Below are 18,640 nucleotides of genomic sequence, written 5' to 3'. Positions count from 1 at the left end.
ATAAAGTTGTCTCTGAAGAAGAGCGGCCCGAGGTGGCTCGTTGGGTTGGGTGTAATTGACAGAGTAGAAGAGTAACGCTAACTTGGCCGCAGTAGTTAGTGAGGTGCTTAATATTGACTTGGACTTTGAAGGAATACGCTTTGAGCACAAAATTTGCTCAAGTCAGCCACGAGTAGGGCTGTTCATTTTCGCTGCCTCTGGATATTTGATAACTGACAACAACTGGTTAGTTAGCATTAGCTAACTAGCTAGGAAGCTCCCGAAAAGTAACGTCAAGGTTTGATTCAGTCATGTCTTCGGCCGGAGACTTCGGAAACCCTTTAAGAAAATTTAAACTGGTCTTTCTTGGTGAACAGAGCGGTAAGTCTGTTGGTAATTTTCAGTGTTGTGGGATGTAGGATTTACATTTTTGCTCTGTTGGACATTTAGCTAACACCAGAGTTTGGTGGGTGATTAACGTCAACCAGCTAGCTAACGTTAGCCACGTATCGTTAACACTTGGCAGTGATGGTATTACGACACAGTAACTTGTTACGAACAGTTTCTTCGCCTTGGCCCGACTAAAAAGGTGATTCATTTCCTTCAAAATGAATCATGTCTGTAAAAATGGACTCTTACTTCAGTTGTGTGACGGGCTGTGATAACACATCATTAACGGAGGCATCGGAAATTACCAAGTGTCATTTAACAGGATGTTAAATTATGAAGCACCAGCATTATTTTTTGGTATCTCTTCGTTATTGAAGGATAGGTGAACTTCAGGCATACCCTGCTGTGTTTAGAAGATGTTCATAATACTAGAGTGATCATAAATTCATAATTTCGACCCTGGAGCAACTTCCAAATTGGCCGATCTTGCCATGCAACATTCCTGCGATCTCCCTACTAATTTACACTCCTTCAGTGTCCACACAGAGGGTTCGTGTTGGCTGTTTTTCATGTCTTAGGTAAAGCTGTGTGGCTGTTCGTTGTGTCGTCCGTGGTGTCCACAGATTTTAGGGTTTAAAGTAGAATTTGGGTTATTGGTCCAGCGTTGTCTCTTTCTTTGGAATCTACTTGCAACATATTTGAACTAGCTGTTTCATGTTGCTTTATTAAAACAGTATGAAGTTGGAATTCTCGGTAAAGAGAAACTTGGATCAAACGTGAACTCAGATAGCCACCAAAGGACAATAGGGAAGACAAAAAAGGGGCTATTGTCAAGATGAGATTTTGCACTATTTATTCATTCTTTTCCAGCAAGAAAGAAACAAAGAAGTCATGGCTTCTCCTGCTGTGATGTGAGAACAATAGCAAACCCAATCACTCATAAAAAAAGGAAGCTAAATGCATAATAAACATCTAAACTGACGAAATTACTTACAAGAAATGTCAGAACCATTACATTGGACAAATATTTATTATAAAAAATACCCAAGAACATTAAAAAATGCAAATGTAGAAAGAGGCCCTGCACACCTTTTTCCCAAAATATAAAACTTGTCTTTCAGTCGCACTGTGCCATAGACTGCATATAAAATAATACAGATCTCTTTGGAAAAGATGTGAGTTCAGAAGCTGCTGTAATAAATGAAACTAGGAAAGAATTAAGGAAGCCAAAACTTGATGACATTATTGACAAAACTGTAATAAATGTTTTTGCTGTAATATGACCTGTAAGTCCCACCAAGATGGGACAGACACACTGCGTTTATCGGACAGTGTGTGATAAGCTGTGGCTCCTTTAAGCCTTGTAAACAGCAGTGTTGTCTGTAGCCCTGTCACCATCCCTTGATGGACATTGTAACTGATAATGTAACTCGAGCTCAGCAAAAACAGTCTGAGAACTGGCAGCACTGTGCGAGTACTCAGAGCTACTGTGTGACTGTCCCTGATGTGTTAAAGGTGTTCATAAATGGTTTTTCTATGAGATTAGAAAAAAATTGAAGCATTTTACAGCTGCAAAGTTTGTAAAGCGTAGTTTTGTGTGTTAAACAACATTACAGAGTTTTATATTACATATGGACACAAACCCTCCATTGTGGATCAAATCAGCACCCTGGATACACGGGTGGGGGGAGTTCAGACATAAATGGCAAACTTTGCTTACAGCCCTTTTTCTCTCTGTGCCTTGCTCAACCCTCTGACTCCTGAATTACTTTGAACAGCTGTGCACTACACGCTTAGTGGACAAGAGGGCAGTGGGAGTTGTGTGACATGAAGCTGCTTGCTTTACTCTGTTATTAGTGGTCATCATCTGTGGAAAAGGGCCACAGCAGCTGCTTTGGGTTGAATAACTTTAAACACATTTCATTTCTGCAAGCTTTCAGAGATCTGCGTAGCTTTTATTTAGCCCCGAAATAATTATTTTGATTACAGCTGAAATTATTAGTGAACCAGTTAAAAGCGGCTGGCTAGCTTTATGTTATTGTAAATTAGATGTGTTTAGGTTTTAGACAGTTGTTCAGATAAAATAATCTGTTTGAAGACTTTGGGTGCTCAGAAAGTGTAAAAAGCATTTTCAGTTTTTAAATTTTGTTCTAATTGGGGGAAAATGTAGAATAGATTCAGTTATAAATGCAGTTCTTTTTTCCGGGGAAAAGGTGTACCTAATTCTTCTCCAAAATCAAAGTGATCGTGTGGTCATTGCACTCTTTAAGAGTTTCTTGTTTGTGTTTGTGCAGTGGGAAAGACTTCATTGATCACCAGGTTCATGTACGACAGCTTCGACAACACCTACCAAGTGAGACTTAACACCTCCACTTTTAACTTTAATAATCATTGATGATGCCTAATATCAACAGCAATACTCATTGGAAATGACTGTGAATATTTGGTTGATTCTTTTTTTTTTTTCAGGCCACAATAGGAATTGATTTCCTGTCGAAAACTATGTATCTTGAAGACAGAACAGTAAGTTTATTTTTGGCACAACCAGTACCTCCGTTTTTGTTCTTCTTCTTCTTGTCCAGTTGCTTTTCTTTAGCCACTGAATTATGCTCTTTCTAACACACACAGAGACAGCATTTGTACGTTGCTACTGTGATCAGGAGTGTTGTATCCCCCTGGACAATCCTTCTTTTCTCTGTTCATACCTCCCTCAACACGAGTTTTCTTCCTCTCCTTCCTACCCTTTCATCTACTTTCTCATCACCGTTTTGAAATTAAACACCTTACTTGATCCAGTGAGGAGGGCTGATGACAAGTGAAGGGTGATTACTTCTTTCTTCCCTCCCAAAGGCCCAGGAAGCTAGCTCTCTCTGGTGCTTATTCACTGCCTGCATGAACTACGTGCTCACCTTTCTCTCTTTTTATCTTTTCCCATTAGTCCAACTTTATTTCCTTTTATTAATTTTTTTTGTCCCATAAACTTACCCCATTTGTCTATTTGTTTTTCTTGTTTCATTTTCATCTTGTTCTTTTTTTTTTTTTCTTGTTTTTTTTTTTTTTTTTTTTTTCCATCCCCGTTCCCTTCCTGCCCCACAGATTAGGTTGCAGCTGTGGGACACAGCGGGGCAAGAGCGATTTCGTAGCCTCATCCCAAGTTACATCAGAGACTCTGCAGCTGCAGTCGTAGTTTACGACATTACAAGTATGTGGCTCACCTGTCCACTGGGAGTGCCCTAGGTTATTCACATCGTTGATGCTGAGGAATGCATTGATTCCATTTAAATACACTAGTATGACCGAAGCATATTTTTCTTTTTAATTTAAAAAAAAAAGTTGCACATTTTTCAGCTTGTAACTCTCTTTGCTTATTGCCTTGCTGTCACTAACCACTGTGTTTTCTCACCTGAGGCCTTTTATCTCCATCTGTCTTCCAGATGTCAACTCTTTCCAGCAAACCACAAAATGGATTGATGACGTGAGAACAGAAAGAGGAAGTGACGTCATCATTATGTTGGTGGGAAACAAGACAGACCTTGCAGATAAAAGGTAATCTGTGTTTCCCTCCTTCTGCCTTTGTTAAAGTAGGCACTCCATGAAGAGCATAGAAGTGAAGTTATTGATTGTTACTGGTGGCCTCACTGATTTTTTTTCTTTCATGCATTATACCTGAAAGTGTCCTGTTTTGGGGGTTTTTTTGTTTGTTTTTAAGCCTTTTTTTGAATTTGTATTGTCTCTTGCTGTGAGTCTTTTAACCGTTTTATCTACCACAGGCAAGTATCTATTGAAGAGGGTGAGCGGAAAGCCAAAGAACTAAATGTAATGTTTATTGAGACTAGTGCGAAAGCGGGCTACAACGTAAAGCAGGTAAGAGTGTGTGTGTGAGCCGTGCTCTGACGCCCTGCTGTAGATGCTGCCTCCTGGGTTTCACCTCCAAAGGTCTCCCACTGAAAATAAAAGTCAGGCTAGGTTCCTGAAGTTGCCCCTTTTCAGACATGGATTGCATAAAATTTTTGATCTGGTATTTGGACATGGAGCTTTTCTTTTACATTAATACTCATCAACGCTTCTTTCAAACATCCCCACTCTGACAGAACAAGCTACAGTAATCATGATTTTATTGTGTGCTATGCGCCAAATTTCACACTATAGTAAGTAGGATATAGTGTCCCAAATTATTCTGGGGGGTTATTACGCCACATTCTGTATATATGCAATTGCAACCATAAACACTTAGGTCAATTTTATAATAATTATAATGGATTGCATTTATATAGCGCTTTTTCTAGGCACACTATTCATTCACTCTCACATTCACACACTGGTGGAGGCAAGCTACAGTTGTAGCCACAGCTGTCCTGGGGCAGACTGACAGAAGTGAGGCTGCCATGTCGTGCCATCGGCCCCTCTGGCCAACACCAGTAGGCGGTAGGGTAAAGTGCCTTGCCCAAGGACGCAACGACCAGGACAGAGAGCAGGGGATCGAACCGGCGACCTTCTGGTTACAGATTAGCTTCCCAACCCCCTGAGCCACGGTTGCCCCAAGCTTATAAGTGACCACTAAGTGAACCACTAAATCTACACTGTAGGTTGTGATTTTTATGGACCAGTGTAGATGCTGGACTTTGTCCCGTGTGGAATAAAAAAGCCTGTTTAACATATGTATCAAAGGAGTGGCTTTGTGGCTTCTGCAGTATTTCTGGCAGTGAGACCATGGACAAAAGCTGAAAGCTGATGTCTCATGCCAAAACTTTATTTTTTCCTCCCCTCACATTATTATAGTTTAGGGGATTATCCACAACAATCATGTCTTTTAGTGAGCTGAGCAACTCAAAGGTGGAGAAGTGATGTGCGTTTGTAACCTCTGCGTTTAGATGCCATCTAATTAACAGAATTGAGTGCATGTCTGAAAAGGGCTTCTTAGTCTAAATTGCTCTTGTTTGTGCGTATTTCTTTAAATAAAACAAGTATTCATCACTTTCTTGCTAAAGGTGATGAGAGTGTGTGGGTGTCAGTCTCGTGTATGGCTTTTCCCTGTTACCTGCAAGCTCCTCTAAAAGCTTATTTACAAACTTTTTACTCGTCTTGGCCTAGCAATGCCTTGGATCTCCAAAACCCTGTTTTTTTTCAGTCAAACACAGAAAATATAACATTTATGGTTGAGATGTTGGAAGTTTCACTTCTCTTCCTGTTTTTCCAGGAAGTTTACTGGGAAACCTTTGGTGCTGGGCAGTGGTGGCAGCCGCAGCAGGAAGGGCACGGCTTGTTAATGCTCTTCAACATAATCACAGTGTCTGTGTTTCTTTTCCCCTGTCTCTGTGTTGATGTTTGTGGGGGTATGTGCGTGTCCTGGTGGGTGTTTGTGTGTTGTTCGCGGTGGCTCATCACAGACAGATAACCACAGAGGAGGGAGAACAGAGAGCGAAAGAGATGAATGTTCTGTTTATTGAAACAAGTGCAAAGACAGGCTACAATGTCAAACAGGTAGAGCGTGTGCACCTACATGTGTATGTGTTCTCATAGTCCTCTCTTCTGATTGGCTTCTATTTCACACGCATGTGTGCAAAAGGTGTGCTTTAAACATCAGTTTCCACTGGTCACTAGTGAAGAGAACTGGTTGTTTTTCAAGCTCTCTCCCCCCTGTAATGATTTGTATTGGCCAACCTTTTATCACAAAGTCTTAGAGATGGGGACCAGAGTTTGCAAATCAACAACCTGCACAGCACTGATCACCACAGCAATAGTGTTACTGCTGCTGTGAACTCTGCATGTCATAAGTCTGCTTCCACGACGCTCTTTGGTGGGGGCAGGGGATGCTGAGCATCATCATACATTTCTCTTGAATTTTATGAATGGATCCATTCATCGCTTAAAATCCTCCAAGCTTTGTCAATGGAAGATGTCACTAAAGCTCAGCTCCATCCTCTTTTCAAATCACCGATGCAGCACAGAAATTGGTTTACAGTGTCAGAGACACAAGCTGCTAAACTGAGATCAAATTTGATAAATCTCTCTTGGGTGTCTTTCTCTGTGTGAGTTTCAAGTGGACCTTATGCTTGATCAGTTAATATTAGGATTATACACAACATGCTGTGCCAATTTCATTTTGTATTTTTTATCATGCCCTCGCTGTATTCCTTGTCTGAAAGAATACATGTGGTTCTCTTTCCCTCTAGCTTTTCCGTCGTGTGGCAGCTGCCCTCCCTGGCATGGACACCACACAGGACAAGAGTAGAGAGGACAGTATCCTTTTGTGTACATGTCAGTGTCTGCATCTGACATGACAGAGCAGAGTCAGAGGTCTCTTTGCCCTCTTATGTCTGTCATATGGATAAGCACGGCCACAGGGAGAATCAAGTGCAGAATTGTGACATCTCACTATTGTTGCTTAACCCACATGTCGTTCTAGATTTGTTTTACCAGTGAGGACACCTATTGAGATTCAGCTGGATGCCTGTTTTAATGAGTATAATATCAAAGACACTCTGCACTGATGGTCTATTTTTGGAGGGTATGAAACAGACTTGAAAGGTTTTGAAGTTTGTCCTGATACAGATCAGAGCAGACAGTGAATTCACATTAGTCAGTCATGCTCCTAGAAACGTGCCTAAGTCTGAACTCAGACTGAGTTATAAAGATGTTGTTATGATTTTTACTGACTTCAGCTTTGATAAGTTTGCCATGTAACTATAGCATAAGCCATCATGTGTCCATAAGAATATTTAAGATTACTTTAATATTCTGTCTAGCAATAAGTGGTGAAATACTGACCTCAGTTAAATGGAGACCAGTATGAGTCGTCACATTGAGTTGAAGCATCTGATCTTGTAAAATATCTGAACGATGATAATTTATTCCTGCCATTAAAAGGTAAAAACTTCAGCTAACACCCACAGAAGTTCATGTAGAGCTGAAAGACTTTCCAACTTTGGCACGCCATATACACAGTACAGTGGGTGGATAGCACTCTTAACTCCCCAGCAGCCCAACAACTAGAAGCTTTTCTGGTGGAAGACCAGCTTTGCATTCTGTCTCATGCAGAGAGAGAATGCAGTATATGTTAACAGTATTAGTTTTAAATTGTCTTGCTTAATGACTCAGCAAATAGAAAAATATTTAGTTGGGGGAGGGTCTTTAAAAATTAACAAGTTCATTTTTGAAACTAAGAACTTTATTTTAAAACTTAAAAACCTCAACCCTTTTGGTGCCTGGTTTTGCCAGAGATCTCTTTCTGTTAAGCTATTTCTTCCTTCCCACCATCAACAAGTGCTCCATTATAGGAGAGTCCCTTTGTAATTTATTGTGAATGTGTCATAAACCAATACATGTGAATTGGGCAATACCACTGCTGTAGTGTGAAAATGGCCTCTACCTGTACAGCACATGTGGTCACTGACTACTTTAATGATCATGAAAATAATGTAAAACGTTCTGGCATTTACAATCACGGTCATCTCAGGCTAATTGAACACCAATGGGACATTTTGGACCATTGTGCCAAAAAAGTGTGACTGTCTTTCCTTGAGCAGAAATCTAGAGCTATTAATTAATTTATTTGTTTAATCAATGCCAATGCATTTCAGAGTTCCTTTTCAATGTTGTTTCTTAACTCCTAAACCTTTCAGTGATTGACATTAAGCTGGAGAAACCACCAGAGCAACCTACCAGTGAAGGAGGCTGTTCCTGCTAATGTTTCTATCTAATACATTCAGTTTTTCTGCGCCCATATCCTTCACTACACCCTCCACTGTCCCCCAGCCTGAAAGAGAACACTACATCCGTTATCCTCGCCATCATGGAAGTCTGGTAGCCCATCGGGCTGCTCTGAAAGTCACTTCAGTTGTACTTAAATTGAATATTTGCACTGTAACACACATGCATTGAAACATATTGAAACATTGCATATTTATGCTTGAACTAAGCCTTCTGTCATTTCAGCAGAGATGGTAGTACAAGAAAGATGAGAATAGTTTGTGGGCAAAGATGATTTTGAACCAAACTGAAAGACGATGTGTGTCAAAGTCATCAAATCAATGTATTTGTCTAAGAGTGAGAATCCTTAAAAAAAGAAAAAATAAGTAAATATTGCTTTAAGCTTAATAAGCACAATGTGAATGTGTTGTGTGCATTTTTCAGTTAACACAATAAGCGCTTTTGTATTTGATTGGCCGAAGTTAATTTAGGTGTTTTCTTCAAACTATTTTGTTTTTAACATTTTGGGATAAAATGAGGAAAAGGTTGTAGGATTGCTTCAAAGTAAATCATTATTTGGAGTGCTGGGTGTAGACATGTGTACTACACACCCATGAAGTGTGAGCTAGGAGCTTATTTTAAACTTGGGTTACAGTTCTCCCAACACGACCTGCACAGTCATGCAGTCTCACACCTACACACCATGGAAACCAGCACAAATGCATAACATGACTGCATCAAACACATTACCGTCCTTCCTCCTCTGCCCACACGTCTATTGAGATGGATTATTTTTACCTTGGCTTCCATTTTCTATTACTTTTTATTTGGATAGATTTTTTTTCCCTAAAGACTAGCTGACATAGACTAAAACTTTCTTAGATAGTGTTTGTAGATTTTCTCATAAATCCGACAATAGACATTAGATGTGGAGATATATGCCTTTTGGAGTTGAATTGTAGAGGGCTTCCTTGGCTTTGGATTTATCTAATTAGGTTTGGTATGCCGTTTTATCAACACTTCCTTGTTTTTATTTTTTGGCATTGATTTCTTGTTAGTGATGATTCTACATATGTATTTAATCCACAATGACTTGTAATATTTATTTCTATCAGATTCCTGTTTCTTTTGTATGGCTGTTAATATCTTCACTTTGGGTATGAGTCGCTAATAAAATATGCATCCAAACTGGACCACCTTTGACACTCAGCAGCGAGCAACTGCTGTTTCACGTGCTGCCTCGAAGTGGCACTTTGATCATACTGAAAATATTGTGCAATTTTTGTGTAAAACTACAGGCGAGAGTTCAGTTTGTATAGCGTTGTAGTCCTTAACGTTTCTGGAATGGATTCAAATGAAAGAATAAAAGTAAACTTGTCAACGCTGCTGGTATTGATCTGTGTTTCTGACATGTGTTTTGGATAAATCAGTTCAATATTTTTATTTTTTAAGTGCTGAGATGTTGGATCTGTTTCTGTATAATTTCTGGCAGCAATTACTACAAGATAATGAAAGTTACAGAAATGTAGATGTTTAGCTGTGTACTGAAAAAGTGATTATAGTCAGAGACATTCAGTGTTCAAATCACATTTAACTTTTTGATTTTATACATACAGGTTTGATGTCCAATAATATTACAGTTAATTTACATAAAATCTCAAAATGACTGTCGAGGTACAAAATAACCAAGGTGCTTCAAAAATTTACAAATAGACAAGATCACGGTATGCTGAAGCTACAGTAACTGGCCTGACTCATTACCTACTGTTTGTTCTGCAAGTCCACAGAAGAAATAATGCAGTGGTGGCCCCCAAACACGAGACATGCCGGCAATCTTTTTTTTCTTTTTTTTTTAAACTTTATTTAACAAACAATGAGTATACACATGCCAGCAATCCGCTATGCAAAATGTCAAGTGACCCTATCTACCTGACCTAGTTGGGATCTAGCATTGAGTGATTATCAGATTGTTGCACAGCTATTCATTAATATCGTGGTCATCTGCATATGATTCTAGGCTATATTACAAAGCAGACAATAACTACTACGCGGAGACATTAAATAATGACACACTATAAAAGCTTTCGAAAGAGGTCAGTAATAATTACTTCACTGCGAAGTAGCAACTCCCGTCAACGTTTATTACTTCTAAATTTCTTCTTATTTATTTGAAGACGAGCAGTCTTCTCTGGACTGCAGTCTGTTTCTTGTTCTTTCATTCAATAGTTTATTTTAAATTAATGTCCGCGAGTGTTTGCAATTCTCGCGAGAGTCTCCCAGCAGCCGTTTCCGTGGAAACCAATTCACGCACCCGCACTCTGTGTTTTAGCTGGATATTTCTTTGATGTTTAAATGTGGTTTTAAATACTTAGTTTCACAATGAGTAATGATTACTACGAGACTTTGGAAATAAATAGAAACGCAACAGATGCAGACATCAAAAAGGCGTAAGTCATTTAATACATATGAAACTCACATGCTTAATAATGAGGCTTGTTCTGTTATTCCTCAGTTATTTCTTTCTCTTTCTTAGATATCGACGCCTTGCACTGAAGTTTCATCCGAAAAGAAACAGAGAGCCTGGAAGCTCCCAGAAATTTACCCAGTTGGGTGAAGCCTATGATGTTTTAAGCGACCGTAAGTGGAAGAATATCGAGACTGAAGTGTGTTTTATTTTGGAAACCGCACGGATAAAAACAATAAGGGGACACTCGATGATCACAGTCTAAGGAAAAGTCAGTTAATCGTACTGAATCCATTTCAGCTGCTTTGGTGCAAATGAAAGTGGTCGTTCCTTATCCCTCGTGATTCAGTTCATTCTAGCTTTGCTTTTTGTGACTTTACTTTTCAATTCTGGTGGAATGACATGGTACCTGCAGCCTATTCACGTTGCAAAGATAGTCAGTGCACAGCTGCTCCAGGACTGCAAATCAGGAAGAGCCGATGTAAGAAGGTGTATCTGTCAGCAGTGTCAAGAGTGTGGAGCTGCTAAGAGCTGGGCAGTTAGGGGCATCACCACAGCATCAGTACCCATGTCTGTTCCTTTGTATAAAAAGGGACAGGAGGAACATTTCCAGTGCTCTCGAAAATTACCTCAAGAAGGCAACAGATGTGTCTGTTTCTTGGCAAACTCTTTTATCACCTACCTAACAGCACGTGGAGGTCTGTGGAACCCTCCAAATCTGTCATGCGGAAGGATCAGGCAGACAGCCTAACATTTACCAGTGTCTCAAGACCCTTTCATGTGTGTCACATGTCCTCACTGCTTGTGTGTGTCTCTCCTGTGTGAAGAGAACTGAGCTCGACTACCTGTGCAACCTGCATGGGCTGCATGTATGTCTCACTGACAAACAGCAAAAACAGTCAGGTTTTTGGGTGGGGTTGTCTCGTTGATGCCTCTCCAGCGTTACTTTCATTTGAACCAAAGTAAGCGAAACGGATTCAGACGGGTTCATGTTTCCCAACTGAACAGACTGATATCTCTGAAGTTTAACTGATATACTGTGATGATCTATTATTATTCTTTTTTTAAGCAGCACAAATCAATTGAATTATCAAAGGAAGGTGTACAACATTCCCGCGATAAGTGATTTTGCATTCGGTTGCAACCAGCAACCTTCCTGTTCTATGTAAATAAAACCAGAATATAGCCACCTGGGAGCCGGTTGAGTCAGTTATTTGACATTCTCTCAGAGAGTGATTGCAGTCAGTCTAAGTCAGACTGAGATTGTTTGCTGAAAAGTTGCCTCCTCTCAGGTGACCTCTGCAACTGCCATCCAATCAAAATTGACCATTTGTGTTCGAGACCCTCACGTTCTGGGCAACTGTTTCGTCAGTTGCAGAATGTGAAAAAATTCAATTCTATGAGCAGGCAGTCACTGATTCTTAAAAAAATATTTTGTAGCTGCAAGGAGGTTGCTGTCCTGTTTTTACTTATGAGCCATAAGCTCGCTCTTAATTAGCATGTAACTTTGTCAAGCTAAGTGTGTCCAGTCCTGGGTGGTTTGTCAGTGGAGCTGATTTTACATTCAATTCAATTCAATTGAATTTATACAGGGCCAAATCACAACAACAGTCGCCTCAAGGCGCTTTATATTGTAAGGTAGACCTACAATAATACATACAGAGAAAAACCCAACAATAACATGACCCCCTATGAGCAAGCATTTTGGCGACAGTGGGAAGGAAAAACTCCCTTTTAAAAGGAAGAAACCTCCGGCAGAACCAGGCTCAGGGAGGGGCGGGGCCATCTGCTGCGACCAGTTGGGGTGAGAGAAGGAAGACAGGATAAAAGACAATGAGATACATAAAATCATCTCAATATAAGATGAGTCCTACTGTTCATAGTACTCCCTGAGTATTTGTATTTCTTTATAAAATATTGATATTTGGTGACTCTCTATCGATACAATATCACCACGCAAAGTATCGTAATGTATTGTATCTACCCTCCCACTCACGGTTTCAAACAATGCAATAGATGAACGCACAGCTACAACTCAGTTTAAAATTGGTTATATTATAAGCAATACTAACATTTTTGTAAAAGGAGAAGTGGAAATAACTGCAGATTTGTATTTAAAGCTTTTTGTTTAAAAAAAACATTTAGCAGGAAACTGTTATAAGGATCAGAAATAGAAAGCTTTTTTTAAATACCAGTTAATATTAAAATAGTAATACAGGCTTATATACAGTGAAGTGTATTTTGGTCTGAGGAAAGGCTGTATTTATTGTATGCAGAATGTACCATATGTGTGTGAATCAAAGCCAATTTTCTGTGTGAAAGCTCGAAAAAAGGCAACTTACGACAAGTTTGGAGAGGAGGGCCTGAGAGGTGGTATTCCACTTGAGTTTGCCAGCAATGGAACTTGGTCATCAAAATACGTCTACCATGGGAATCCTGACCAGACATTCAAACAGTTTTTTGGGGGTGACAACCCATTTGCAGGTGAGAAAAAAACATAATCAAAGCCCGACAGTGAATGTGCGTTTTCGATTTTAATCCTTTAATCCCCCTTCTTTTTTTTCTTTTTTTTTACTAGACTTCTACACAAATGATGTGCCGCTTCAGTTCGGTGGCCTGCAGCCACAAGTGGCGAAAACGCAAGATTCCCCAATAGAGAGAGACCTTCATTTGTGCCTGGACGATCTCTTCCATGGATGCACAAAAAAGATCAAGATATCTCGCAGAGTAAGACATGTTTATATTTTCTCCCTCCCGTGGCTTTTGTTGGATTCACTCATCTATAAGACTGCAAGCTCCTCATGGGGTTTAGAGCTAACTAAACAACAGCATTAAAAAATAAAATAAAAAACGCCATCACAAAGACATACTACAGCACTGATTTTGCCTCATATATTGTGCGATGCTTTATTTATTTTACAGGTCATGAATGACGATGGATGCACATCCAGTATCAAAGACAAGATTCTGAGTATAGATGTCAAGCCTGGATGGAACGAAGGCACAAGAATTACTTTCCCCAAAGAGGGAGATCAGGTAATTAACCAGCCTACACATCATTTTAAAATGGGGGGTTTGAAAGTGAGCTCATGAGTTGGTATAGTGTATTATTTTTATCCTTTTATACATAAATATTTCCTACAGCCTGAGTTGGGTTCGTGGCTCCGATGCCATTTCCGAGCTATATGGCTGCTATAACCCAGAAATGTATTTTTTGCTGTAATCAATCCTAGGCTTCAGTGTGCAGTTAGCTTTAAAGGGAAATTTAGCAGGTTGCCATTGTTATTGTGGTATATACATTACTGCAGTGCAGCAATTAGTGAAAAGATAGTAGAGGTAAGCATTAAAAAGGCTGAATGCGACAAAGGAGAGGGGAATTTTTAACAAATTATAATTTATTGTACTCCTTTTTCTGCTATTGCAAGTATAACTGATGACTAACTACTTGTGAAGGTTCTCCTAAAATTGGCACTTTGCATAGACTGCACACAAGTACGTTGTTCCTGCAGATCTTTTATAGGTTCACTGAAATGGAACACACTTACTACCAAAAGTAAGCATGTTCGGTTTTAACACCCAATTACAATAAGCAAAAGGCATTTTGCTTATTGTACTCTGGGCAATTTTAGCCAAAAGAAATTATGCGCTCAAAGCTATTCTTCTTATTACTCTGTTTTTTTATTATGATGATGTGTACTGACTGTACCACTGCCTTGTTTGTGTATATTCTTTCCTTTACCCAGGGAGGGAATGTATAAAGAACTGTCTGTAAAGACTGCTGCATGGTAATCTTTTTATTTTGTTTTGCTGTTTTACCTTCAGGGACCAAACAGCATTCCCGCAGATATTGTGTTTATTGTGCGACAGAAGACTCATCCTCTGTTTGTGAGACATAACAATGACCTCATCTACAAAGCAAAGATTACTCTGGAGATGGTGAGTCATGTCATGGATTGATTATTAGCCATGCAAAAAGGTTTCTTTGAAGCTGTAAGCTGATTCCCTTGTTCGCAGGCTTTAACTGGCTTCTCTGTGGACGTGCAGACACTAGATGGCAGGCTGCTCTCTGTTCTTATCAATGACATTGTCCAGTAAGTGCTTTCAGTCACTGTCTTGTAAAAAAAAAGTTTTTCCCAGTCTGGTTGTTTTTACATTTATGTAGTGCCAGAGTGCAAAAACAGTCGCGTCAAAGTGCTTTGTATTGTAAGGAAATACAACCCCCCCCCCCCAAAAGAAAAAAAGCAGAGAAAACTCCAACAATTATATGATCACCTATGAGCAAATACTTGGCGACAGTGGGAATGAAAAACTCCCTTATAACAGGAAGAAATGTCCAGCATAACCATCTGCTATAACACTTAATGATTATTGTGTTTTTATTTTGTGCATTACTGCATTAAGTTTCCGCTCTCTGATTTGTTTGTCATGTCATATCAGCCCTAGATACCAAAAAGTCTTGTCCGGAGAAGGAATGCCGCTGTCCAAGAATCCTTCCCAGAGAGGAAACCTCATAATTACTTTTGACCTTAAGTTCCCCGAGACGCTTTCTACTGAGAGGAAGTATCTGATCAAGCAAGCTCTGTCTTTTAAAGATTAATCACATTCCAAATACATGTGTAATCAGAATGATTGATTGGACTGTTCATGTGGCTACATGTCTGTCAGGAGAGAGCAATACTGATACATTTGCAAATCGTGTCTTTCTGTTTTTATTTGCACTTTGCACTCTGTCAGAATATTTCTGTAAACACGCTGGAAGATAACAAAAATGAAAGACAATGTGAGTGTGGTCGAACACGAGCCCATCGAGAGACAGTAGAGATTACAGATAAGCTTTGCAGCTGTGATTCGCTGCCATCATTGCTCGTTTCAGCTGCTCGTACGTCACAAACATGACCACGTTCCAGGACCCCAGGCGTAAGAAAGACGGGATAAACCTTAAGAAAATGGAAATGGAGGCAAAAACATTTTTGGTTTCGTTTCATTCACATTAAGAGTTGTCAAATGAATGTGGAATCACTGGGTTACCCTTTGTAAAAAGCACGCGGGCCTTCATTGGTCATCATGGCAGCAGCACAGTTGAGAACGCTGCTGTACTGGCCAAGAGCAGAGTTCATGTATCTTGTCTTGACCACATCAACAGGGGAGGCGATCACTGTTGTGCACAACCCCGCACCAAAGGCTGATGCAAAATGGCAGGGCAGATTATCTGTGGAGTGCACAGAACCCAGGGCTGAGTGCTATATCATACACATGCGTGATGTTGCTGTGAAGCCACTGTGTTTTACCTGTCAGCTGCGTGGACCTAAGGAGCATATCCTTGATGAAGTCATAGGTCACCAGTTCTGTGCAGTTAACAATAGCGTTACGTGCAATGTTTGGAGCTGTGCCTGTGTGACATCGAAAACAAAGATGCATCATAAGAAATGAAGCAGCAGCCTTTTAAAAACACGCATTTTGGAAGCTTGAGCTACCTTTCCACAGACCACAAATGCCTTCCTCCTTGGCAATTGTCTTGTAAGCATCCACTGTGCTACAGTAGCGCCTGGCACGGCCAAGACATCTGGCCTGTGCCTGGAAGCGAACTTTCACCACGTCTGTGGGCTGAGCAATGGCAACCGCCAAGGCACCTGTGGTAGATCCAGCCAGCAGCCGACTCCCAATGCCCACATCTAAACCAGGGAAGAGAGAGATGTCAGTTGAGACTGGTCAAAATTTCCCCTCAACCAAATAAACAACTGTCAGAATCCAATCACAGATGCTCACGGTCAGAGCCTTTAGTGTAGAACTGTTTAACAGAGTCGTAGAGACCAATTCGGACAGACGCAAAGCTCATCTGCCTCTGGAGTCCTGCCACCAGCCCACTGTAAAGACTCAGAGGACCCTCAGTACGCACCATGGTGGCGATGGTGCCGAACACCCCTCGATACTTCACCGTAGAGCCGCTCCCTGTAGCAGCAGAGCCTCTGGTCTCTCCTTGGATCTGTGCAATGAAAGTTCAGGCTACTAAGGTTACAAGAATTGGCTTTGTGTTTGTTACACAAGAATACTTTAATACCTGCAGTCGCACTTTGGCTGTGTCTAAGGGAAAGGTGAGCAGGTCAGCGATGCAGGCTGCAGTTCCTGCTCCCACAAACTTTACAGCTGCCGAAGGTGGCACATCTGCAGGCCTGAATCCAACCATTTTCCACAGTGTTTTTCAAAAACACAAGCGTTGTATTTGTGAACGTGAACACGACAAGATGTTCCTGCAAAATCTGACAGAAACAAATTTCACAAACACACTGCATTCAGAGACAAATGTTTTTTATTTAAAACTGCATCTGTAAATTTGACACATGAGAGTTACATCCCATCAGGAAGACAAGTGTTGCTTATTTTATGGATCTGCTTTACACACTTGATCCTGGCTTCTTTTACTCACTATGCTAGTAATGCCTCCAGCTGGTGTGTGCCATAAGCTCATTTAACACCTCTATTCAGCAAAAGCAGCACCCCCCCCCCCCCCCCCCCCCCCCCCCAAGTACAGGCTTTAATGAGACTGCTGTTCATTATGTTCTGTGTACTTGCATGGGTTTAAAAAAGAAGCAATGCAATTTTAATGAAATCAAATTTTAAGTCATTAAGTCTTACCTTTATAGGAGCAGTTTGGGACAGATATTTTAGAGATCAGGATTCTCTAAAGGCGTCCCTCTGGCTGAACTTTGTCCCAGCTATGAACAACTTTTCTTGTTTTTCCATAGATTTTTTAACAGCAATGAGGCGTATAATCATACTCCAAATCCTGCATAAGAGTCATTTTAAAATCAACATAGCAATCCAACAAAGCTTTATTAATTAATAATATTAACAGGAAAGTAAACAGTAAAAGTAAAAAGGTAAAATTTGCCTGTATTGTGATATGATTTGTAGAGTTGAAAAGCCTTACCAAGGGACAATAACCAAACCTCTCGTCGAATCTCAGACAATAAGTGGAACAGATGCAGGAGCGGGGAAGAGGTCAGCCTCTTTAAATACTGCCCATGATGCTGTTACATCATAGCATGGCATGTGTTACATGGTGGGGTCCCACCCCAAATATGTGGGCCGACTGTAAACCTGCATTTGTCACGTGTGGGAATGTGTGTAGTTTAGAGCACGCCTTCCTTTTGTCTTCTTGACTCCACAATCAAATGTATCATGTCCCCAAACCCACATTAATGCACAAACATTAATTAAATCTTATTCCATAAAATCAATGTTTTATCTTATATTTTAATCAAGCCAGTAATTTCTTTAGGTGGTCTGTGCAGCAAAGACTTGTAAAGTAAATGCTGAGTCATGATGAAAGTACAAGAAGCCGCGCGCATGTACACTGCACCCCAAATTGTAGCCATATGTTCAAACCGATAATTGTCTCACTGCAGCTTTTCGTTAAAACGTGTTTCGTAACTTGTTGTTCCTGCATTTAGTAGTGAGCTGGAAGGTTGAAACACGCAGTTAGTCGTCATACAGTATTGTTTGTTTAAATGGCAGAACTGCAATCCAGCTATGCCACTGTAGGGGACTCCAAAAAAGTGCAGCGTTGTATTTTTAGTGCCATGTTGGCAAATGTTATGAGTCAGTGCATGGGTGCATGTTGTCCTCCATATGTAGTGGTATGGTGGCGCTATCTTTCCATATCTGACTGACCCAGTTATGGGACTGCAGCAGCTGAACCAGGTGTTTGGATCACAGAGATTCATCATGAACTGTCATAAAAATATAAAATGTGAAGTGATTTTTTTTTTCACATTTATCCTAAAAGGTTTAAATGCTCATTTGTGCTATTGTTAGCTTAGATGATCTCAATAATAAGTGCAGTTTATTTTTCCTGATGATTATCCTGGGACAAATTATGGAAAAAAGAGGTGATGGATAACTGGTTACTATATAAACAGTATATTTATACTGTCGATTCCCAGTATATATATTTTATACATCAACCAGTTGTCCATCAATTATATAGTAACTTATCCATACCCACATATCTGTACTATGTGTGAGATAATATGTCAGTGATCCAAGTGTTCTTCAGAGTGATGGCCTGTGCAAAGAAACTGCACAGATATCGTACCTGGTAAGATCTTTTTCAGAGAC

The 18,640-nt window shown here is 40.1% G+C and overlaps 3 protein-coding genes across 5 annotated transcripts; 2 read left to right on the top strand and 1 right to left on the bottom strand.

Annotated features, from left to right (window-relative positions):
- rab6a (RAB6A, member RAS oncogene family) lies at positions 1–9,443 on the top strand. 3 transcript variants are annotated; one of them, XR_015131258.1, is made up of 9 exons: positions 1–360; positions 2,664–2,722; positions 2,839–2,892; positions 3,466–3,571; positions 3,804–3,915; positions 4,140–4,233; positions 5,757–5,850; positions 6,543–6,609; positions 7,992–8,064. XR_015131258.1 is itself a non-coding variant. In XM_086308318.1 (8 exons), exons 1-8 carry the CDS (start codon positions 291–293, stop codon positions 8,054–8,056), a joined length of 627 nt encoding a protein of 208 aa, XP_086164444.1. In that variant the 5' UTR covers positions 3–290; the 3' UTR covers positions 8,057–9,443. The 3 variants fall into 3 exon arrangements, 2 of the variants coding, with proteins under 2 accessions (XP_086164444.1, XP_086164445.1); XM_086308318.1 differs by lacking the exon at positions 4,140–4,233 and having other exon boundaries at positions 3–360; positions 7,992–9,443; XM_086308319.1 differs by lacking the exon at positions 5,757–5,850 and having other exon boundaries at positions 3–360; positions 7,992–9,443.
- An 891-nt stretch (positions 9,444–10,334) lies between these two features.
- On the top strand, positions 10,335–15,220 carry dnajb13 (DnaJ heat shock protein family (Hsp40) member B13). The gene is made up of 8 exons (XM_086308315.1): positions 10,335–10,505; positions 10,592–10,695; positions 12,845–13,006; positions 13,101–13,249; positions 13,445–13,558; positions 14,345–14,458; positions 14,537–14,613; positions 14,960–15,220. Exons 1-8 carry the CDS (start codon positions 10,438–10,440, stop codon positions 15,117–15,119), a joined length of 948 nt encoding a protein of 315 aa, XP_086164441.1. The 5' UTR covers positions 10,335–10,437; the 3' UTR covers positions 15,120–15,220.
- Positions 15,163–17,495, bottom strand: LOC147320389 (dicarboxylate carrier UCP2-like). Its single transcript, XM_086308316.1, has 8 exons — positions 17,451–17,495; positions 17,156–17,306; positions 16,581–16,779; positions 16,289–16,505; positions 15,997–16,194; positions 15,811–15,912; positions 15,551–15,731; positions 15,163–15,459 (listed from the first exon to the last, which is right to left on the bottom strand). The coding sequence occupies exons 3-8, from the start codon at positions 16,704–16,706 to the stop codon at positions 15,345–15,347; spliced, it is 939 nt and encodes a 312-aa protein (XP_086164442.1). The 5' UTR covers positions 16,707–16,779; positions 17,156–17,306; positions 17,451–17,495; the 3' UTR covers positions 15,163–15,344.
- Between the last annotated feature and the right edge of the window lie 1,145 nt (positions 17,496–18,640).

Source organism: Aulonocara sp. 'chitande type north' Nkhata Bay, linkage group LG10, assembly GCF_057382095.1.
Source record: "Aulonocara sp. 'chitande type north' Nkhata Bay isolate Kocher_YH1m ecotype deep benthic linkage group LG10, A_spYH_male_GT1.1, whole genome shotgun sequence".
Taxonomy (NCBI): domain Eukaryota; kingdom Metazoa; phylum Chordata; class Actinopteri; order Cichliformes; family Cichlidae; genus Aulonocara; species Aulonocara sp. 'chitande type north' Nkhata Bay.
Note: the sequence above shows the minus strand (reverse complement) of the source record. Positions and strands in the feature narration are given on the sequence as shown.

Bases quoted from the DNA above. Each gene is read 5' to 3' on its own strand.
- dnajb13 (XM_086308315.1), top strand. From the start codon at position 10,438: ATGAGTAATGATTACTACGAGACTTTGGAAATAAATAGAAACGCAACA. The intron at 13,250-13,444 runs GTAAGACATGTT...TTTATTTTACAG, and splicing joins AGATCAAGATATCTCGCAGA to GTCATGAATGACGATGGATG. The intron at 14,614-14,959 runs GTAAGTGCTTTC...ATGTCATATCAG, and splicing joins CTTATCAATGACATTGTCCA to CCCTAGATACCAAAAAGTCT.
- rab6a (XM_086308318.1), top strand. From the start codon at position 291: ATGTCTTCGGCCGGAGACTTCGGAAACCCTTTAAGAAAATTTAAACTG. The intron at 5,851-6,542 runs GTAGAGCGTGTG...CTTTCCCTCTAG, and splicing joins CAGGCTACAATGTCAAACAG to CTTTTCCGTCGTGTGGCAGC. The intron at 6,610-7,991 runs GTATCCTTTTGT...TAAACCTTTCAG, and splicing joins GGACAAGAGTAGAGAGGACA to TGATTGACATTAAGCTGGAG.
- LOC147320389 (XM_086308316.1), bottom strand. From the start codon at position 16,706: ATGGTTGGATTCAGGCCTGCAGATGTGCCACCTTCGGCAGCTGTAAAG. The intron at 15,732-15,810 runs GTAAAACACAGT...TGCACTCCACAG, and splicing joins TAGGTCCACGCAGCTGACAG to ATAATCTGCCCTGCCATTTT. The intron at 15,460-15,550 runs GTAACCCAGTGA...CATTTTCTTAAG, and splicing joins CCGCGTGCTTTTTACAAAGG to GTTTATCCCGTCTTTCTTAC.